At 47.4% G+C, this 21,382-nt stretch overlaps 1 protein-coding gene across 1 annotated transcript in view; it reads left to right on the forward strand.

Annotated features, from left to right (window-relative positions):
- The window catches only part of BLK (BLK proto-oncogene, Src family tyrosine kinase), a 63,531-nt gene that overhangs the window by 14,658 nt on the left and 27,491 nt on the right, over nucleotides 1-21,382 (forward strand). Inside the window, exons 2-4 of the mRNA XM_090031339.1 lie at nucleotides 9,678-9,786; nucleotides 12,345-12,393; nucleotides 20,707-20,800. Coding sequence (XP_089887465.1) covers nucleotides 9,679-9,786; nucleotides 12,345-12,393; nucleotides 20,707-20,800 — 251 coding nt within the window. The 5' untranslated portion in view covers nucleotide 9,678. The remainder of the gene's footprint in view (nucleotides 1-9,677; nucleotides 9,787-12,344; nucleotides 12,394-20,706; nucleotides 20,801-21,382) is intronic.

Below are 21,382 nucleotides of genomic sequence, written 5' to 3' on the forward strand. Positions count from 1 at the left end.
CAGGCTTTGGCAAGTACTTTGCATTGCTCTAGGGATCCAGGTTGTCCTCTGTATAACTAAGGAGTTTGTGTTACTCAAACAATCCGGGTTTACTGGGGCATTAGGGCCATAAACTTTTACGGGGGCAGCTTATTTGAAGGTAGTTGGCCGGGGGCGGGGGGAGGTGGTAAATGTTCACATACATATAAAAAAAAGATGCTGGAGCATTTCATTCTGGTGGGTGCTGGTTGAAACTGGGTAAGGTTTTCCAGGCAAAATATGCCAATGTTGGCCAAAAAGTGGGGATTGAGGCATGCTGGAGTTCAATTGACCAGGCCAGAAAATCAGCTACTGTTCCATTAGGAAAGCCAGAGGCCCGGCAGTCATTATAGTTACTTTAAATGAACATTTTCAAATGCTGTAAAAATACCAGCTCTGTGTTAGATAGCAGTGTTACCCCACTTACTAATGGCCATGCCCATGCAGGCATTTTACAAGCATTTGATCAGAATACAGTACTTACAACGGGGCGAGGGTAGGCTGTGTAGGCATTACATTCTTGCCTATTTCAGCCCATTGCATTACGTGGGAAAAGAAACAAGAAGACTTTTTTTTCATGGTTTTAACATTAAACCAACAAAAAAAAAAATGTACTGGGGAATTGGATGTCTTTTTAAAAATTTGCAATGACGTTTTCTTTAATATCATTTTTTCAAATATAAAACTTTGCAAAGGAAACTGGCACACTCAGGAATGCAAGCTTTTTTGACTTTTCCTTTCACCAACATTTTCTTTTTGATTTTCCAAAAGCTGCTGGAAAAATCAGTGATTCGCATTGGTCTCAGTCTGATTTTCCATGGTCAAACAACAAGGGTGGGAGGGAAATTGTAGACTGAGACTTCTGCTTTTTTGCTCCATTTTGTTTCACTTTTTTCCTCCCTCCGCCCATGCACCCTCAACCATGCATGTCTGCTCCATCCACGTGTTTCGTCCTGTCTGAGGCTTGGGGGGTGGCTACACTGATAGTAAATCAATGCCTAGAAATAGGGTAATTTAGCCTGTGTTGAGCTTCATGGCTAGACCCCTTCCAGCACCTGAGCTGATCACTTAAAAGCTAGCTTGGGACTTTCTAGTACAATTCAATTGGTCTGTACAGTGCTGCAGCGGCCCAATTCTTGACTGAGTTCTTGTGCTGCACTGCAAGAGAAATAATAAGTAATAAGTGAATCATAGGCTCTGATTTTGTTCTGGTTGTTTTATGCTGCTCTGGAGACTCAAAGCAGCCAGGGGGTGCATCTGCATGTGAAATTAATGTGACGCAATAAACTCCAGTGCGTAGCATGCCAGGGTTTATTACTTCTGGGCATCGTGTCTTCATGTGCACCCAGGATTGCAGCATGATGAACCAAAATGGAGCAACCCCAGCTGGCAGAGAGTTGGGGGGGGTCAGTCTGCCAGTCCAGGGCTGCTTGGAGCTGCTGAGGCCCTGGCTGGGGCACAAGTGTGCTCCAGTGCAGGGCTAGCCGGCAGGCAGCCCCTACTTTATAGCACCCTCATGCCCCAGGCAGCCCCATCAACGTCTACATGTGCATTACTGTGCACTAAATATTACTGCCACAGGATAGCACTTGCATTTGCAAGTACTAACCTACGGTGGAGTTGATTAGTTTACTGATGCCTAATAGGGCTGCATGTTTAGACGCTGAGACGTTACTGCAGAGCTAATTAGGCAGCTCCGCGGTAAAGGTCTCAGGTAGCCAGTGTGCACTAGTGAATTGGGTCCAAAGGAATCAGAGATGGAGAAAACCCATTAGCTCCCTCTGCTACAACCCAGCCTTGCTCACATATGCTCTCAATAGCAATGAGGGCTATTCTGTCCGTCAGAGGGCTCGTTTTTCCCCAGCGCGCTCTCCCACCCATTTCAAAGGCGTGAGATGAAGAAGCATCAGCCGATTCCTTTCCACTTCCCACCTGAAGTTTCTTGCCAAAACACCAGCCCCATTGAGTCACGCGGTGACGAGACTCTTAAGTCCAGGAAACGAAAGCCAACTCTACACGGCAAATTTGTGGCGCTCAACAGCAGCACCTACATGCTACTGCCTAGGGGCTGCCTCCTACTGGAAAGTGTCTCTTCTCCCTGTGCTGCGGGTAGGCTAATCAGCTTGGGAGCTGCGCGGTCAGTCTGTCACGTTAATCCCTAATAATGAACCTTCCATGTGATGTGAGGAGGTGGCTACCCCTCTTCCGTTTGAAGAGACAGCCCACACTGATAAGCATGGGACCGTTGAGGATGATGAAAAATTTGCAGTCTAGCCACAATATAGATTTATAGGTGTTAGGGTTGGAAGGGACCTCAATAGGCCAAACCTGGAGGATGGGACTTGACCCGCTGACCTTATTTGAAGGAGCAACCCAGTGTGAACTGCATGTGGTAGGGACCGACGGAGGGTGGAGGGTACTTTCCTGTGCTTCTAAAGCAGAGCTGAATCCATTCCTCGGAAGTAGGCTTTGAGGTGAGAGAGGTGAGTAGGTTTTTCCGTACCTAAATAGTGATGGGCTTCAAAAGCATGCAGTCTTCAGGTGACCATGGTGGGCATCTTGAGGATGCAACGAGAGGGAGCCTACTGAACCCATAGGATCTTTGCCTGTATAAAAAGTGAGCAAGGACCAAGGGAGGGATTTTCATAGATTTCATAGATTTCATAGACATCAGGGCTGGAAGGGACCTCGGGAGATCATCGAGTCCAGCCCCCCGCCCAAAGGGCAGGAAGTCAGCTGGGGTCATAGGATCCCAGCAAGATAAGCATCCAATTTACTCTTGAAGGTGTTCAATGTAGGTGCTTGAACCACCTCCGCTGGCAGGCTGTGGCAGAGTTTGGCTCTCAGTCTTGGGGTACATGTTTAAAAACTATCATTTAAAAAATAATCCTGTTGGCACAATTTCCCACACTAAAAATATAACATGTGGGAAATGGTTTAATTTACTACGATAATTGGAAATCTACTACGATAAAACCAGGTCAGCGGGTATCTTCAGGAGCAATTAAGCTACAGCGAAATGGCAATTTTTGCCGCCTTTTCATGAGCTGTATCTAGCTAAAGCGTTACGTGGACAAGGGTCCCCAGTTCCCATTGGTTTTCAATGGACATTGAGTGCCCGAGGCTCTGGTGCTTTGCAAGATCCCACCCTTGTAGATCTGGGGCTTGGGTGGTTTGCATAGGGTTGGGTATTTGACCGGTTAACTAAAGTTTAGTCAATCAGCTGGCCAAATACTAGTCAAAAATTGCACAAAACATTGCCAATGGGTCCACATAATACACAGAAAAAATACAAATTTTTTATTAAATCTGTCAAAAAACAATACAAAATCATAAATCTGTTGAGAAAACTACAAAAAATGCAGGGTTTTTTTTTTGGTAAAATGGCTATAATCTTTGACCAGTCAAAAAATAGAGAATCGATTGACCAGCTTGCCACCCCAAGGTTTGAAAGCCATAAGTTGGTATAAATCTTCTCTGTTTCCCTTCTTGCCCTCACTGAGCTTGGTAGCTCACACCTGGCAGCGAGGGGCAGATACTCAATGGGTGGGAATCCACTGCCGTCATCACGGTACCCGCACTTTTCAGTCCATATCGGTCAGCCTTGCAGACGTCGCCTCCAAAGCAAGACACCGTTTATCTCGGGGCGGCACGGGTGGGGATGGAGTGGATCACTCCTGGAAGCGGCCACAGGTTTGCACCTACAGAGAGAGCTGCAGAGCACACCCCCCCCGGCCTGAAAGCCCATTGCGGATGAGGCAGGCCTCGGTGCACTGTGGCCTTGAATGGCTATTTAAGGCTAGCTTTTAAATAGCCTTTTGCACCTCTAAAACCGAATGTAGCCTCTTGTGCTGTGAACAATGACATTGCACTGCCTCCATTTCTGGCTGCAGCCTGCCTGGGTCAGGTGCACTGTAAAATGGCCCTGAGGCTGCACGATGAACAACACTTTCTGCAGCAATCGCTCAGACATTTTTTGCTTCTTTGGGAGCATCGAAGGCGCTGAAATGGAAGGGCTAAAATCCCGAGCATCTAGTGCCCTGCCCTTTGAAAGCTCTTTAAGGCAGCGTCGTGTTGGTGCCACGTCTTTTTATGAAGCTGGAAAGCTCCTGCCGCATTTTGGAGGCTTTGTATCACTAATGTCAGTGTCTCTCTCCCATGTTCTCCTACCATACAATTTGAGTGGGCTGCCCTCTCTAAGGCCAAGGGCCTTCAACCCGTATTGCCCTCCCTGGGCAGACCTGTAAAAAAAAAAGTCAGATGAAACATTTTTCCCCCAACTTTGGGGCAACAAATGTCAATTATTTTTTACAAAAGCTTTCCAAGAAAATGGAGAGTCTCATTTTGTTTCAAAGTGAAATGGTTGTTGCATTTTCTTTTTAAAATATCCAAAAGAAGCATATATATTTTTTCAATTTTCTCCCTTTTGTGATTACATACTCCCCCTCCCCACCTTCTTCCCCTGGAAAAGGGGAGGAAGGGGGGAATAAGCAGAAAAGAAAAAGAATGGGGAAAAGCATGTGTTGAATGAGTGTATAAAAAGAAAAATATGTAATGTTTTCTGCAGCTTCCCCCCCTCATACCTTTTCAGTAGAAAAAAACACATGTAGACAGGTTCCCCCCATTTTTTCTTACTTTTCTTTGTATCTTTTTTGAATTTTTTTCAAGTAGGAGAAATAAATAAATGACAGCAATAGGCAGGCACACTTCTTTGGGTAGATGTGATATCTTTTATTAGACCAAATGAGTAATTGCAAAAAAGTTATTTCCAAACTTTTGGGCACAAGCACCCTTCTTCAGGCATAGGGGCGTCTCTGCTATTCTGAGATCTCCAAGAAATGAAAGAAGCTAAAAGTGAGAGAAAGGATTTTTCCTCACTTTAAGTTTTTGCTATTTCTCCCTATTTTTTTCATTAGAAAAAACAAGAAGGGAAATTAAGAAAACAAACTGGGGTAGAGATGTTCAAACTGTTTTATAATAAACGAGCTGAAAAGCATAACCAAACTTTTATCACTCTTTTTCAAACTTTTGTTTCAGTCTTTCTAAACAAGAACCATCCAATTATAAACAATATTTTGGGTTTATAATTTTTCTTTTTATACACACTTTCAACACATGCTTTCCGCTGTTCTCTTTCTCTTTTCTACTTATTCCCCTCTCCCTTTCCCAGGGGAAGAAGGGGGGGAGTATGTAATCAGAAAAGGGGGTAAATTGAAAAAAAAAAGATGTGCTGATTTCTGATATTTTAAAAAGAAAATGCAACAACCATTTCACTTTCAAACAAAAGCTATTTCCCACTGCCCTACATTTTTGGACAAAATAAACTTTGGTAGAAAAAATCCTGACCAGCTCTGAAGCTGAGGTGGGTGACTTCCCAGCACGTGATAGGATCTGTTGTACCCACCTTGCTGTCTTAGGAGTGTGGGCAATACTCATCTATGCACAGGACCAACCTTGCTGCTTGTCCAGGCCACAGCGTGCATCCAGCACGTGCGAGCTGTATAGGAGCAGATCTAATGTAGACCTGCAGCAGCCCCACGCTGATGTGTGACCTCCTTTACATCTCACAAACGAAGCAGGAGAGGTGGGCAGAGAGCCGGGGGCGGGGGGGGGGCGGGATTTATTTGCAGATATTTCATAAATTCCATTTCCCATTTTGGCTGCTTTGCTCCTCTGCGTAGTTTCATGAGACCACTTCTGTTGGCACCAGCACTTGAGCGGGAACTAGTAGTTGTGCAAATGCACTTGCTTGCTTACAATACTGCCAACCCTTGACTGGTGCATTTACATGTGGGCAGGAAGGGTAAGGTGGTATGTAGGCCAGATGCCCAGGCTGCGTCCTCTGTGGGTTCAAGTTCTTGCTTTGCTGTGCTAGAGATGAGTCACTGAAACTCTGTACCTCAGTTTCCCCTTTGTCCAATGCAGCTAATAGTTTTTCCTTTCCTCCCAGGAGTGCAGCGAAAATGAGTGTTCTTGAAGACGGTGAGGTCCTTAGATGCCACAGTAATAGGGACCATATACGAACCTTCACTGGGTTATGTCTTTTAGAGACTGGCAGTGGAGAATGGAGAAAAAATAAATGGTTTTACCACCATCTATCTAAGGATCAGGAGCAATGAGCTGCAGCTTCCATACACCTGGAACAGTAAATCCTGAATGCCACATGCCCACTTAGGTATAAGCAGCAAACAGTGGCTAAAACATATTGCCATACTCATATAGTAGGCAAATGCAGGGAAATCCCTATCTGTTCATGGACAAATATGCAGATGGATGGAAAGAATTGACAAATTCAGTAAATCAGTGGTTTGTTGCTAATTATCAACTAGCTCTGCTCAGCAGGGATGGATCTGATCAGTGCCTAGATGGGAGACCGGGTGCCCAATTCAAAACAAGGGGCTGCAGCAAGCGGCTGATTTAGTTTTCCCAACCAAATCAGAAGTTACGGCAGTGTGAGGTGGCTTGGTACTGTTAAGCAGATCATCTGGAAAGTCAAGTCCCTGCTGGAGCTCAGCCAGTTTTGGAGGGTGACACTTTTATCAGTGAATCAATGCAGGTTTAGGAGAACCAGAACATCGTAAATTCTTTTCAACTCCACCAAATATTTGGGGCTTGGGGGGGGGGGCGGGATTCTGATCTAGTTGGAACATGAGCTTTCTATTCAAAGTAATTTTTCTCTTTGAAATTGGCTGTGATTTGTATTGTAAAAAAGTGTGCAAAATGCAAACAGCATATTTAATTCTGTGAGAAACGGTTCTGGAGGTTTCGGTTTTTGCCCCCAACATTTTGGGTTGCAGCACTTCCATCTGAAGGTGACTCTTCCCGAATAAACTTTTTTAAAAAACGCACGTGTTGGGGGCCCCCTGGCCGTCTAAATTCGGGAGAGTCTGCAGAAGTCTCCTCCTGAGTACTTATGCACAGGTCAGATCCTGCACAGCTTTATTGACAAGGGTGGAGCAGCTGGCCTCATCCATTCTGCTCTTTACTCTTGGCTAACCAGAAACTCCCCGTTTCACTGGAAATCCTTTACCTTTGGGTCTCGGCAGCAGCAGGATGCTGCGCTGCACTGTTAAACTACAGCCAGGCAGAGGCCTAACTTGCAATTTTGGTACCTTAGGCCAGTGGTTCTCAACCTTTGTAGACTTTAAGGCCCCCTCGTTAGACCCAAGGCCACCCTCAGAAAAGGCCAGCTCTTACTTTTCACTTGTTTTGTGACCACACATAATAACTAGAGCAATTTTTCCTTGCAAAGAACTCAGAAAGCCTGACAGGTCGGAATAGTTTACCACTATACTATTTCTATTTGAAATCACTGGATCTCGGTGTGCAAATCATGCGTGCACACTCATAGTGCCAGCGCTCCGTAGCATCCTTGAAATGATCTCGCAACACCCGAGGGTGCTGCAGCACCTGGTTGAGAATAATTGCCCTACGCAGAGATGCCGTCAAGTGCTGGAAAGCAGAGCAAGCAGATGACACATGCCGGAGAACAGGGGTGGGGAACACCTCTAAGTCAGCATCTGGGGTTAATACCCCACTCGCCCTGCCCTAGTTATACGACTGCAGCTGAGCATTATCCCAGAGGAGACTGCCGCGTGACAAGCGATGTCTTTATGTAGAAGACTAGGCTGTGTGATTCTTGCTCCAGCGGGGGACGCCGTATTTGCATTAGCCCCACCGCTGTCCATGGATTGATCACGCTGTGAGCAGCAGCATGGGCTGGAAGTGATAGGAAAGCCTCCAGACACCTGCCCTTTGATTGGCAGCTTTGCCTTTTCCCACTGCCTGAGCAAGAGCATCCAGTTGGGACAGGTGCATGAGATGGGCAGAGCACGCCCCTGCCTCATAAACTTAAGGCCGCATCATTTTAAACGGGTGGCGTGCAATCTGTCCGAGTTTGGGAACCGCTGTCCTAGAGTCAGGGAATCACAGAGGAGTCAGGCTGGAAGCGGTCACATCTAGTCCCAGGCCCTGCTTGAGGCAGGATCAGCCCTATCCAAACCATCCCATCCAAACCATAGTCTAAACTCTACATAAGATGAGCATCAACCCTAACACAACACAGACCTAACACCCTGACCTGCCACAGCTAAAGCAGCGGGACCGTGGTGGTCAACCTCCTGCTTCTATGAAACATCACCAATATATGCTCAAGAGTTTCCGTGCCCCCCGCTACAGAGAAAGGCAAAACCCCTCACAGTCCATACCATGGGGTAAAATCCCTTCCTGACCCTAAATACAGCATCAGTCTGGCTCTGAGTGGAGGGGCAAGACTCTCTAGCCAAGATCCCAGCAGAAGCATTGGCACAACCCAGTCAAAGTCTGCAGCCTTGGCTGTAACCAACATCCAATGTCTCTAGCAAGGCTTAACATGTAGCAGAAAAGCAGTGGTGATGTGTAGGGGGTGCACGGGGGTGCATGTGCACCCCCTGAGATCAGCCGTGCACCCCCTGGAAGTGCCACCCGTGAAACTGGATCCCCCCTACCCCCACATCAGCGATCTGGTGCCCCCCCAGACTCGGGAGGCACCAGTTGCCCATGCCAAAAAGGGTGGGGAGGTGTGACCAGAAAAGCCCAGAAGCATGGGAAATACCCATGGCAGAACACAAGCATAGCTACACCTCAATCCTCCCCAACGTGGGTCTGCGGGTACCTAGGTCTTGTACGGATGGGGAACAGAAAGATGTGGGGCTGTAGAGAAGCAAAATTAGATTGAACTTGAAGCATGGGGTGATGCTGGAAGCTCAGAGCCATGAAGCAGCATTTCACATTGAATCCACGATCTCCCTGGAGTCTGCCAGCAAAGGCATCTGCAGGGCTTTGAATTGGGAAGAGCTGCAGCACTGTAATGATCACCAGTTGCAAATGCAGCTCAAAAATCAAGAGGTGGATCTTACAGCCTGGGAACTGCCTTCATCGCATGACTCGGGGTGTCACCCTTTAGCTCCCAGTAAGAAATGCTTGGGTGGGGGGGTCTAAAGCAGAACTGGACAATACAGACAATTTTAACCAGTTCACACTTGTCCTGTGAAAATGTTCAGCCTAAGCACTAAACTCTTTCGGCACAGCTAGCTCTGGGTGAAATCTTTTCTGTGTCCACCCAAGTCCCTCTGTTGCCTTTGAAGAGGAGGAGGATTCAAGGAAGGGTGGTCCAGTGTTCAGGGCATTACTACCAGCCCCCTGGGGGGTTCATCTCCAGGTCCTTGCTCTGCCTCAGTTCCCCTTGCGCAACCTTGCTTGAGTCCCTGTGAGCTGATGTATGCTGCAGCCCCCGGGTGCGATTGCAGCCTGTGCAGATTTATGCAAGGTAGCTGTGAAGGCACTTGTCTGGGTACCGGGAGAGTTGCGGTGGCAGGGGCTTCTGCTAATGCGAGCTCTCCCAGAGTCTCAGGCGGGCCCGCGCTGCCGTGGCGAAGCAGGTCGTGGTACTCGTGTGAACTGCTGCGCTCAGATGCAGCTCTCCTGAGTTGCATCTGAGCGAGGCACGGAGGTGCAACCGCACAGAAATGCCCTGAAACCCTTTGGCCCAAACTCCATTGCACCCACTGAGGTCTGCTTTCCCTGCCACTCCCTATGCTCTCATTTCTTCCCATCTGCTCGTTCACCCCTTTCTTCTAGGAGTGGTGTCATGCCATGATCTTCTGCCTTTTCCCTCGCAGGATGGGTTTACTTGGGAGCAAAAACCAGCATATGCCCAGGGAGCATTGCGATGGCGTGAATAAGCAAAAGCATCATGCGTTTTCTAAGAAGAGGCCTCCACCACCCCCGGTAAGTGAGCAGCTCTGTGTCCACGGTTTGAGTAGCCCTACCAACACAGTTGGGTGTGAAATGAGGGAGTGCTTGCATGTGCCCATGATACCTCGAGCCCTTTTATTTCCTTACCTTTTATTGCCTAACAGGTAAAGGGTGGGAAGGATGATCTAGTGGGTGAGCAAATGCCCTGCCATGCAGGGGGCCTGCACCCTCCTTCTGACTCAGGCACTGAGTTGCAATCAGTTACCTGCCTCTCACCTCTGTCTGTAAAATGGGTGCAATGTTCTCCTACCTGCAAGAGATGCTGTGAGGCTAAAATGGCATCACGGTGGTGAGCCCTTGCAGTGGCCAAAGGAAGGTCTGCTGAGTCTGGCCCAATCATTTGTTTGGGCCAGACTCAGCAGACAATGAGGTCTGGATCTGTAAATCGAATAGAGGGCCCGAGTGAAGAACGCCTCAGGCCTGCGGTGGTTTCTGTTGTGTGACATTAAGACAGAGTTTTTCCTGCGGAGTGGCCACGTCCAGACCACTTCTGGCCATTGTCAGCAGCCCGCCCCAGCCCAGCTAGCAGAATGGCACAGAAGCAGTGTCAACTCAGAAACCACAGTGGAAACTTTGCTGAAAGCAAAACCAAGATGCAGAGAGAACAAGGACAAAATGCTCAAACGCAGGGGCACAAAGCTAGGCATCAAAATCAGCAGCGAGACGCAAAGTGGCCCTGTTCCCAGAACGACTGCACACCAGTAGCTACCAGCAGTCCACTTTTGCAAAACTAACAAGCTAAAAAGCCCTGAGTGAGCCCTGAGAAAGCATCTCCAGTCTTTCAGGAAGACTGATCTTGAGCTAAGGCTCTGGGTTAAGACTCAAGAGATCTGGGTTATGCAATCCTGGGTATATCATGCACTCTATCTCTGACTCAGTTCCTCATCCGTAAAATGTCTCTGCTCTGCTCCAGTTAGATGCTCTGCTTCTCAGCAGGCCTTGAAATGTGTTTGATATCCAGCACAATAAAGAGCCCAGGGATGCTCCTATCATGCATGGATAATGTGCTTGGGGGTCCCTTGTTGCTATTCTGCATTGTATCGAGGGGGCATAGATGGGCTTGGTTCTTTATTACCATGGGTACTATTACCGTGAATGCCTGTGCACAGAATGTACAGGGGGGTGGCAAATCCTAATTTGATTTGTACACCCACCTTCATTGCATGGGTGTAAATGACTCCAACCCTTGAGCCTGTAAACGCTACAACCTACGAGTCACTCTGTCTGTAGGAGATGTTTCATGGAAGTCAACTTCTTCCCAGCTCTGGGGCCACGGGCAGATCTGGGATTTTGAAAAGGGAGATGCAGCTGGTGTGGTGCGTCCTCACATGTAACACAACCCATTTTTCTCTAGTTCAAAAGAAACTAGGAGCTTTACTAATGTGCTAGAGGCCTGGGATATAGTCATCCCTTTAAGATCCAAGCCAAGGCAAACAGAACTTTATTGGAAAGTGCATCAATTTGCTGGGTTATATATTATATATAAAAACACAACAAATCAGGCAAAAAAATAAAAGATGACATTTCATTAGTCCTGTGGTCATCAGAAGTAAACATGTGGCTCCTTTTTGGATTCATAGAACAACAATTAGCCTTTCTGAGCATCTTAACGATGCATTCATTGTCCCCACTGAAAGTTATTTCCACACTCAAGTCAATAGTCACCGGAGTTAACATTTCCAGCCCAGCATGAACGTTTCTAGTTGGAGATAAAAGTTTGCCAGGCTATGAAATAAGAGTGACATGACCAGACAGCAGCAGGATGCCAGAAGAAAGGCAAGCTTGATTAGGAAAGCTTCAAGACTATGAAGAAGGAGAGAGGGTTGGTAACACCTGTGGAATGAAGAGTTTAGAAGGAATCTGGTAGGTTATAACAGGCACAAGTCAGCTGACTCCTTCACTGCTGCTTCCACTTCTGGGCAGTCGGTTTTAAACTTTGGGTGGACCAGGAACAGAAGCTGGGCGGGGTGGTGTTCGACAGCATCACTGCCCTGCCCCTGGATCCAGCCCTGCCTCAGGCCCTTTCCAAACGCAAAGCCAGGAAGCATGATCCCCACGGCATGTTCTTAACCCCAAGAGTTTATCACAGCACATTTCTACTCGGCATCCTGGCATTCATGGGTGAAGAGCATTTATGGCAAAGAGCATCCTGCTCTTTCTCCCAGGAGTAATATTGCCGTTGCAATTTCTCAGGCGGCTTGTCCGCTGTATCATGCATCGCTTAACAGGGATCAAGCAGCAATGAACTGGATTATATCGCTCGGCAGCGTTTTGGGATCCCGTTGAGCTGGTAACTCCAGCCTCAGCAAATAAACCCGTGCACTGGTGGAGAGGGAAATAGTAGCTTTTTGCATATGCAGATGAGCAAGCTAAAGGCAGATCATATGCTGGAAACAGAAAAAGACAGGCAAGGATAAAGACCACTAAAGCTGATGGAAAGATTGCAATGGTTTAGAATCAGCGCAGAAAGCAGATTGTTTGCCTAGCACACCAATTAACACGTGGGCTTTATTTTTATGTTCCTGCCAAAGGTCAAACCCAGGAATTGTGCCTCACATTTCAGCCAGTCATCAGCCCAAGGTAAGACACTCAGATTTGTTTCTCTCTTTCCTTTTCCCTCCCCTGTGTTCTTGCAGCACCAAGTGCTGTCCCCGGAGAGCCAAGAGCAGTCTCTCAAAGAAGGAGCTTGGGGCTTATTTATTTTTAATGCTTTTCATGCAGAAGCTCCTGTCCAGTTACACTTGGAGTCTTTTTCACATCAGTAAATATTGGTCATGGCCAATTATAAATTCACCCAAAAATACAGTCCAAAATAATCCGGGAAAAAACATCCTTGGTGAACTGGCTGAGTGAAGCAAGGTGGCCTGACATTCAACCCTGATACACATTCAGGGCACATCTACACGCGCGCTTTAATGTGCATTAGCTTATTTTAATGTGTATTAAAGCATCACTAAAAAAAGTGCTATTTAGTTAATAGATATTAAAATAGGCTAATACACACTAAGCATCACTAAAAAACTGTGCTCTTTAGTTAACGGGCATTAAGACAGCCTAGTGCACATTTTCCTAATACTTTATAATAGCGGGTGTATGCACACATGCATGCGACACAGTGCCAGGAGCTTTTAAAGGCACCCCGTGCTGCATCATATGCATTTGTATAAATGGTCACATGCACGTCAGTGCTGAGAAAATGGCAGCAGTGCACTTTTGAACTAAAACATATCAAACGGGATTTAGTTTCAAAGCACGCCACTGCCATTTTCTTAGCGCTGACGCGCATGTCACCACGTGATACAGCGCCAGGAGCATCAGTTTGCATGCTCCATGGGCTCAGTTATTCGAGTCTGCTCCAGCGCACTGGATTTCAGGCAGGTTGGAGCAGACAAATGTATGTGTATAAATGCCCGGAGCTACTAGATTTAATGTGCATTAACTAATGCACATTAATGCACATGTACACTCTCCCTCATGGGTCTGCTTGAACTTTTGAATGCCTCATCCTACAGCCTCCCAGCAGTCCAGGAGAAACATCCCTAAGCACTAGCAGGAGGCAGAACCATGTGGGTTGCAGTGAATTTTATAAAAAATAAAAGGACACAAATGGAGGCTTTAGCTACTTTGGCCATTTGTGTAATGGTTGGAGGATCAAAGAATGGTGAATAGCATCCTATAGCCAATTAGGTATAACAATACTTTGTCATTTACCTTGACCCATCATCCCAGCAGAGTTTGCTGTGTTGACACCACAAAAAAGGTCCTTCCCAGAGTGGAAAAGAAGAGTGGGGAAGGGGGAACATGGGAAAGGGGGACAAGGGCATATGTGAAGCCTCTTCCCTAGAGGTAGGGGAGGAGAATGGGGGTGCTGGTATAGGGAGGGAAAGGTTCATGGTAGAGAGGGAATATCAAATAGTGCTGCTATCTCTGGCAGGCCCAGACTCTTCAGACCTTGACCTTTGAGAATAATTTGTGCATGGGAATGGATGTGCATAAAATTACTCTCATGGCAATGTCTTTGGGAACCAAGGGGCTTCATCCCATCACCCCAGTGCCTATTGGGACGGGCACAACTAGGCAAAGCGGTAGCAAGTTAAATGAAGGTGTGATTGTAAGCCCGCACCATTGATTTAGCAGGGTTAATATTGTCAAGGGACACCCTTGGATTGATTTCAATTTGCCCGTGCTTTTGTGCTGAATCAGAATGAGGAATGGCAAACCCTAACCATACCACCAAATGTTGCTGCACGTCTCAGTTTGGAAACAGCGAATCGTTCTGTTTCAAGTTGATTTGACAGGAACGTGTGTCCTGCCTCCCTGCATCGCTCCGGGGTCGTCATAGGATGGTCATTCAAGTGCCGCGGGAGACAGCGCGTTTGCGTGTCGAATTTAAATTTTGTAGAAAGCGCACTTTCTGTGTAAGAGAAATAATAATGGACTATCCCCAGCCTGCTCTATGCTCAGTTCTGGGGGAAATGGGGGCTGAAAAGCTTGGGCCCCACGGGAATTTGTGTCAGCTCCTGTTTCCAGCCTGGCCTGAAACCCAGTGAAAGCAGCTTTCCTCAGAACTGGCCTTTTTACTTTGGCTTTGGACCAGAAGGCAGAAGTTCAAAGCTCCTCAGTGAAAATGAAAAAAATCTTTCGAATAGAGATTGAGGAACCATTCCCGTGCTCAGAAAAAAGACTGGGAGCAGTTGTGTGTCACTTCTAGTTTTGACGGGAGATTTAAGGCAAGATTCCCCTTCCCCAGCCAACAGACTAGGTTTAGGGTTTCCAGCCAAAGTGACTTTGGCTCCCTCCCATTTTGCTACCATGTTTGTTGACAGCTCATTTGGGAATAATGTCAGCTGCTTTACTCTAGTCAAACAAGAGGATGGATGTGACTTATAGCCAGGAGGCACAAAATGCAAATGATTGAACCTTTGAAACAAGACCTAAGTGATATTTAGTGGCAGTGCTGCCAGTCCCGCTTGTCCCAGTGTTGCCAGTCCCAATTCATAAATATGACTTGGGCCAAAAAAAAAAAAATCTTGATATTTGCTATAAAATCACATTATTTAAAAAAACAAAAAACAAACAAGAATAAATTTGGTTTCTTGTTCTCTGCCTTCTATTTTTACCCTTAAGGGTGACCATTCTTCACATTTACAAATTTTTCTCTGCTAAAACTTTCAGGTTCCTGGCTAGAGGGTGTGGCACCTTCATTTAGGGTCAGACCTATTGCCATATTTGAAGAAATGTTACCCCATGGTCAGGTTGATGTGGACTATGGGGTAACATTTGGGGTTTCTTCCTTCTTCTGCGGCATGGACGTGACTTCCTTGGATCTCTCAGGGGCATGTTAACCCCCCTGCAGCAATGGGACGCTGGCAGCCCTGCTTTTCCTGTGGCAAACCCAGGTGCTTTGGAGCCATTTTTCTTGTAGTTATGCCACAGGGTTGATTGAACCTAATGTTAGGAATTAGTTAGGCAAGGATTTGTACAGGATGATTTAGATAGGGAAGATCCTGCCTTGAGCATGGGGTTGAACTTGATGACCTGTCCCTTCCAGCCCAACATCTGTGATTCTGCCATTGAAAGAAAACATTTTTTTTTTGGCCAAACTGACAAAATTGTAACCCAAAAGTAACCAAAAAACCAAACTGGATACCAACTTTTCATTTTTTGATGAACAAAAAGAATCAAAACTTATGAAGGAAAGCCAGCAATTCCTGCAAATGATGCTTATTTGGTTGACAACATTAGTAGTAGTAGTGGTAGTAACAGTAGTAGTAGTAGGAGGAGGAGGAGGAGGAGGAGGAGGAGGAGTACTAGTAGGAGCAGAAAGAGGAGAAGAACAGGTTTGGCACAACATTTGTGATCAGCCTGGTTCTGCATCTTCCAAGTGACATCTAGCATTGCATTAGACTGCCACATTGTCTTCCACCCTCTGGAGCAGGGGCGAGCAATTATTTGGGGCAGAGGGCCGCTGACTGAGTTTCAGCAAGCCATCGAGGGCCACATGACAGGCAGCCAGGGGCAGATGTATATTAATTTTCTAAATTTTTTAGGGCCCCACGGGCCGGATGGAATGGCCTGGTGGGCCGCATCTGGCCCCCGGGCCGCATTTTGCCCACCCCTGCTCTGGGAGGATGGAAGGCAGTACTAAGGCACATCAGGTAGTTTATACTGCAAGAAACTAATTAAATAAATCAAAAGAATCCCCTATGTAAAAAGGGCTGGGATGATAAAGGACAGTGTTATTTAACCCTTGTAAAATCATAGAAATCATAGGAAAGTAGAGCTAGAAAGGACCACACAAAACCATCTAGTTCAGCCCTTCTCCTCAAGGCTGGGCCATCCCTGACCAACCCATCCCAGCCAAGTGTCTGTCCAACCTGCTCTTGACAGCTTCTAAGGACGGATATCCCACTTCTCCAGACAGCTTGCTCCAGTGCTTGACCACTCTCGTGGTCAGAAAGTTCCTCCTAATCTCTGACCCCCTTTTCCTCTGCTGAAGCTTGAGGCTTTTACTCCTATCCTGTCTTCTGTGGTCACAAAGAAAAGCCCATCTCCATCCTCTCCGTGATCATCCTCCAGGGATTTGAGGACTGTTGTCAAATCCCCCCTCAGTTTTCTCTTCTCCAGACTAAATAACCCTCATTCTTTCAGCCTTTCCTCCTAAGTCTTGCCTCCCAGACCCCTAATCATTTTTCTTGCTCTGCACCGGACTCCTTCCAAACTGTTCACGTCCTTCTTGAAATGTGGGGGACCTAAAACTCACCAGTGCCAAATACAGTGGAAGAGTTACTTCCCGTGGTTTACAAGTGACAATCAAATTAATACAGCCCAGGATGCTGCTCACTTGTATTGCAACAAGAGCACCCTGTTGGCTCATATTCCACATAGGGTCCACCGCAGCGGTTCCCATTTTGTGGTTCGGGTACCACCAGTGGTACACAGACAACCTGTCAGTGGTACGCAGTAACAAATTTATTATAATCACTTTCTATGACAAAAATTTGCTGGTGGTACTTAAGAGTGAACTGAAAAAAATTGCTGGTGGTACTTAAGGTCGTATCATTTTAAATTGGTGGTGTCCGATTTGTCAGAGTTTGGGAACCGCTGGTCTACCATTACCCCAAGTCTTGCTCTGCAATGCTGTAGCCTAGCCAGTCATTCCCTGTCTGCATCTGTGTATGCAATGATTCTGTCCCAAGTGCAGGACTCTGCATTTGTCCTTCTTAAATCATATTTGACTGATTCTGGATGATGTGTCCAGTCTGTCCAGGTCATTCTGGATCCTAGCCCTACCCTCTGGGGTGTCTGCAAACCCACCAACTTGATGTCAGCTGCAAATTTACTTACCATGCACTCCATCCCATCATCCAAATCACTGATGAAGATATTAGTGATTTGCAACAGTGATTAGTGATAAGCAACCATTAGTGATTAGAAACAAGCCTCACCCAGCCACCCACCCTTGCCACATCCATGTTACCACTGTCTAAACCAATGCGGGGGGAGCCTTTTTGGCAGGCATGCCACAGATTAGCCCTACACCCTTCCTGAGTGCCACTCCCATCTCCTTTTTCTGCCCAGTCTACTGCTCTGCTTTCTGCTTCCTGTCCTGTGATCGCTGCCGCATCTGCTGTTCTGATTTCTGCTTCCTGCCCTATCGATGGCTGTGTGCTCTGCTTCCTCCGTTATCTCCCACATGCCACACACAGGTTGCCTGGGCCACGAGGCATTCGTGCCAGAGGGTGGCCACTCCTGGTCTACACAGGACCCCATCATTATCTCCCAGGGTGCTGCACAGTTCTCTGAAGCTGTGGATTCTGGGAGATTTGCAAAGTCTTCCAGTGCCCACTGGAGCAGGAGTAAAAGGATAAGTCCATCTATTTTGACAAGCAGACCTTTGCACCGGTGCTACTTATTATGCGTAGACTGACACAGGCATCTGTCTGTCTCGCAAGGCAGGAGATTTGTGCTGAGTGCTGCATCAGCTCGTTAAACATCTGTGATAGAGCCAAATTCTTGCATGACAGTCACTTCCTCACTTATCACATGGGAAATTAATATCCAGCAGTCCTGAATGTGGGGTGAGGTACTGGCTCAGGGCTGCCCAGCGTTCATACAAGTAATAGCGAACTGATCAATGAGATAAAATAATCTCTTCTACTGGGAAAGGCAACCCGTAGCCTTCCTCTCTTCACCAAACAAATGGGACTTATAATTTGCTCCTGTTACCTCCTGTGTTGAATCCTCATTTGAAAGATAAAGTGAAGCTGGAGTGACCTCTCCAGGATGCAGAGGCCCGGGTAGTGGGAGACATTAGATGCCTGCACACCAGTGCTCCCCTTTGGGCCTTGCTGGTTTAATCCGAAGGAATGGCAGGGACTCGTATGTATGATTCATGGATTCATAGGTTCATAGATGTAGGGTCAGAGGGGACCTGAGCAGATCATCAAGTCCAACCCCCTGCCATGGGCAGGGATGAATACTGGGCTCAAATGATCCCAGCTAAGTTAAGCTCATATGACCCCAGCTAAGTAGTAACCAAGCCTCCTTTTAAAGACCCCTAAGGTCGGAGCCAGCACCGCTTCCCTTGGAAGCTGGTTCCAGATCCTGCTTGGCTGCAGGAGCTGCCGAAGTAAAGAAGATCCTGCATTTCTCTATTGGGGCTCCACTCCTAAGCTGGCCGCTGACCAGATTTACAGAGCCCAGTCCACCCTGTCGTGGAGCGCACTTCAGTCCCACAACCTTTTTGGTGGCATTTCTTGCAGCAGGGGTAAAGCTAATACCTTCTCTGCCCGAAGCTATTTACACCCTAGAAGTTGCGAGGTTATTTAATGGCCTCCTGGCACTTGGCATTAAGAACCACAGGCAGTGCCTTCTCCTGCAAATTGTGGAGCAGGTGAACCTGATTGCACACAACCCTGATTATGCATAAAGCAGGGAGAATATGTAATAATGTTATCTCAAAGGCATTAGGAGGCACAGTATCCACCCACAGAGAGTGTTTTTGAGGTCCGCAGCCATGCATGATTAAGTTTCCAAGCTCTCTCTAGCCCACTCAGGCATGAATGAAGCTGAGAGTCATTTGGGTCTACCTATCTACCTCCAAGTCCCACTCCCCAGCAGACAAGCTGGAGGAAGCTGCTTTGGCCTTTGGTTTACAAAGACTTGCTTTTTCCCCCCTCTCCTCTGCACGCACGACATCTCCAATCAGTCTCAAATAGAAAGCAGCCAGGCCTTGCACACACAAAACGTGCATTGTTCCAGAGAGGTATTATCTTGCAGTGAAACGGGTGAGCCTGGTGGCTTTATTTGAAAAGGTCAAAGGAAAGAGCATGGGGCCTGACGATGTGCCTTGAGAGCCTCCTAAATATAGCCCGCCTATCACTTGTGCTGCTTTCATTAGGCCACACACAGGCTAAAAACTTTGACTGATGCTCCTTGTAAGGCTTGATTTGCCCAAGATATCATGACAGCAGTGATCCTTTCTGCTTCAATAGCTGCAACCACCCAGTGCACGCATGACTGGTTACACACTCATGATAAGGAAGCAGTGGTATAGTTGGCACAGCGCATGGAAACAAAGCAATTAAGCAGCCCCATGTGTTTTATTGATAAAGGATCCACCCTGCAGGGCATTATTACTATATCAAGTCTGGGGGCAGGCCCAGAGGGGGTGCAATGGTGCGGCGGCACCTTTCTTTCAGATTGGACTGTGCCGCATCTGGGGAGCCTACAGGACTTTTTTAAGTCCCCAAAACAGGTAAGAATCCCCCTTCTTCCCCTCCATGCCCAAAGACATGTCCTCTTCTCTCCCCTTCCCTCCCACTCCCCCCACTGCTGCTTTCCCCATTGTCCCAGAGGCAGACAATCTTCAAAGCTGCTACGGCTGGGCTCAGCTGGGGACAGCAACAGCGGCAGCAGATATGGGCAGAGGGGACTCCCCTCTTCACATCTTCTTCCAGTGGACTGGGCAGGTTGGGGGATCCCATTCCCCACCTCTGCCTATTGTTGCAGAGGTGGGGAATGGGATGCTGTCACTAAGCCAGCTCCCATATAGCCCGGCTGAAGTGGATTGGGGCAGCCTTGAAGCTTCCTCCACCCGTGGGACTGGGCGGAAAGCAGCAGTGGCAGGTGGAGAGTGGGAAGAAGGGATGGGGAGAAGGCGAGGGGATGGCGAATGCCTCTGAGCATGAAGGGGAAGGGGAGGTTTCTTATCTGCCTTGGGGACTTTAAAAAAAGTCCTCAGAGGCTCCCGCAACGCAGTTTGCCCTCACTGGCAGATTGCTCCTGCATCCACCTTTGCCAAATCCTTGATCTGTCCCTGGTCAAGTCTCCTCTGCTAGGAACCAAATAGTGCACTAGGCTTTTCCTGTCTATCCAGCTCCTGAATACATATGAGACTGCATCACAGATTGGTGGAAAATCAGGCCCACTTACCAACTCTGGCTTTTAATGGGTCCAAGGGCTTCCTCTAAAGCCCACAGAAATCAGGGGCAGTCAGGAGGGGATTACAGCCCCAGGGCCAGGGGGTTGAGCCTCTTGAGTGGGGAAAGATGGTATTTATTCAGCTTAGAAAGGGGGAACCTGTCAAAGTCCAGGCATGAGGCAATGAAAGCCTGGAGGAGCATCTGAGTTGAGGGAACTGAAGAGAAAGGCTGGGCCCCTCAAGTGCTTTGTAGAAAGTGTCAGCAAAACATCTATGTAGTCTCAAGAGCCAAGGGAAGATTTACTTGATGGTCTGAAATCATTGAGAGGACAGAGGGGTTGTTCACAGTGGCTGTGGAAAAGGGGTAGAGAGTGTGGGGAGCACTGATTTTCACACACCTCAAGCTTCAGTCCTTGCCTCCAAGGAGGACAGTCTGGGACCCCCTGTGTCACCTTCTGTCTCTGCAGAGGACCACATTGTGATTGCCCTGTATGACTTCACCTCCACGAGCGACCGAGACTTGGAGATGGTCAAGGGAGAGAAACTTCAGGTCCTTTCATGGTGAGTCATTGCTGTCAGCAGCACCCCCTCATCCCCCTGCTACAGGGATTGTTATAAAAACTGGGGTCATCAAAAGAACGGGTGGAGACATTAGCCTGAGACTCTTGAGATAACAAGTCCATTACCGAGCATTGCCAGAAACCTGCACGAACATGGCCAAGTCACAAAGCCCCTTGGTTTTCTTTCTAAAACCAGGTTGGGGATAACATTTCTTTGCTGCTTTGGATGAAGGGCTGTCTTTTATTATGTGCAACACCTAGCGCAAATGTCACACCAATCTGGATGCTGCTGGGTGTCGCTGAAGTGTAAACAAATGGTAGTGTGCGACTGTGCACGCTGATCTTAACCTGAAAAGGATGTGGGTTTTCTTATGCTTGAGGACAGCACAGAATCTAGCAAGTTTCAGGATTGGTTGCATTTAACATATTTTCTCATATATAGCACGCCCTTGTGTATAACGCACACTGTGTTTTTGCATGGCAGTGTGTAGTAACTGAGTAGCAGCAGGCAGGGGCTGAGCCTGCCCCAGCCTGCTGCCAGCTCTGCACACTGGATGGCCTCGCCAGACTGAACTGATGCACT

This window comes from Crocodylus siamensis, chromosome 1, assembly GCF_052110815.1.
Source record: "Crocodylus siamensis isolate JL-2025a chromosome 1, ASM5211081v1, whole genome shotgun sequence".
NCBI lineage: Eukaryota > Metazoa > Chordata > Crocodylia > Crocodylidae > Crocodylus > Crocodylus siamensis.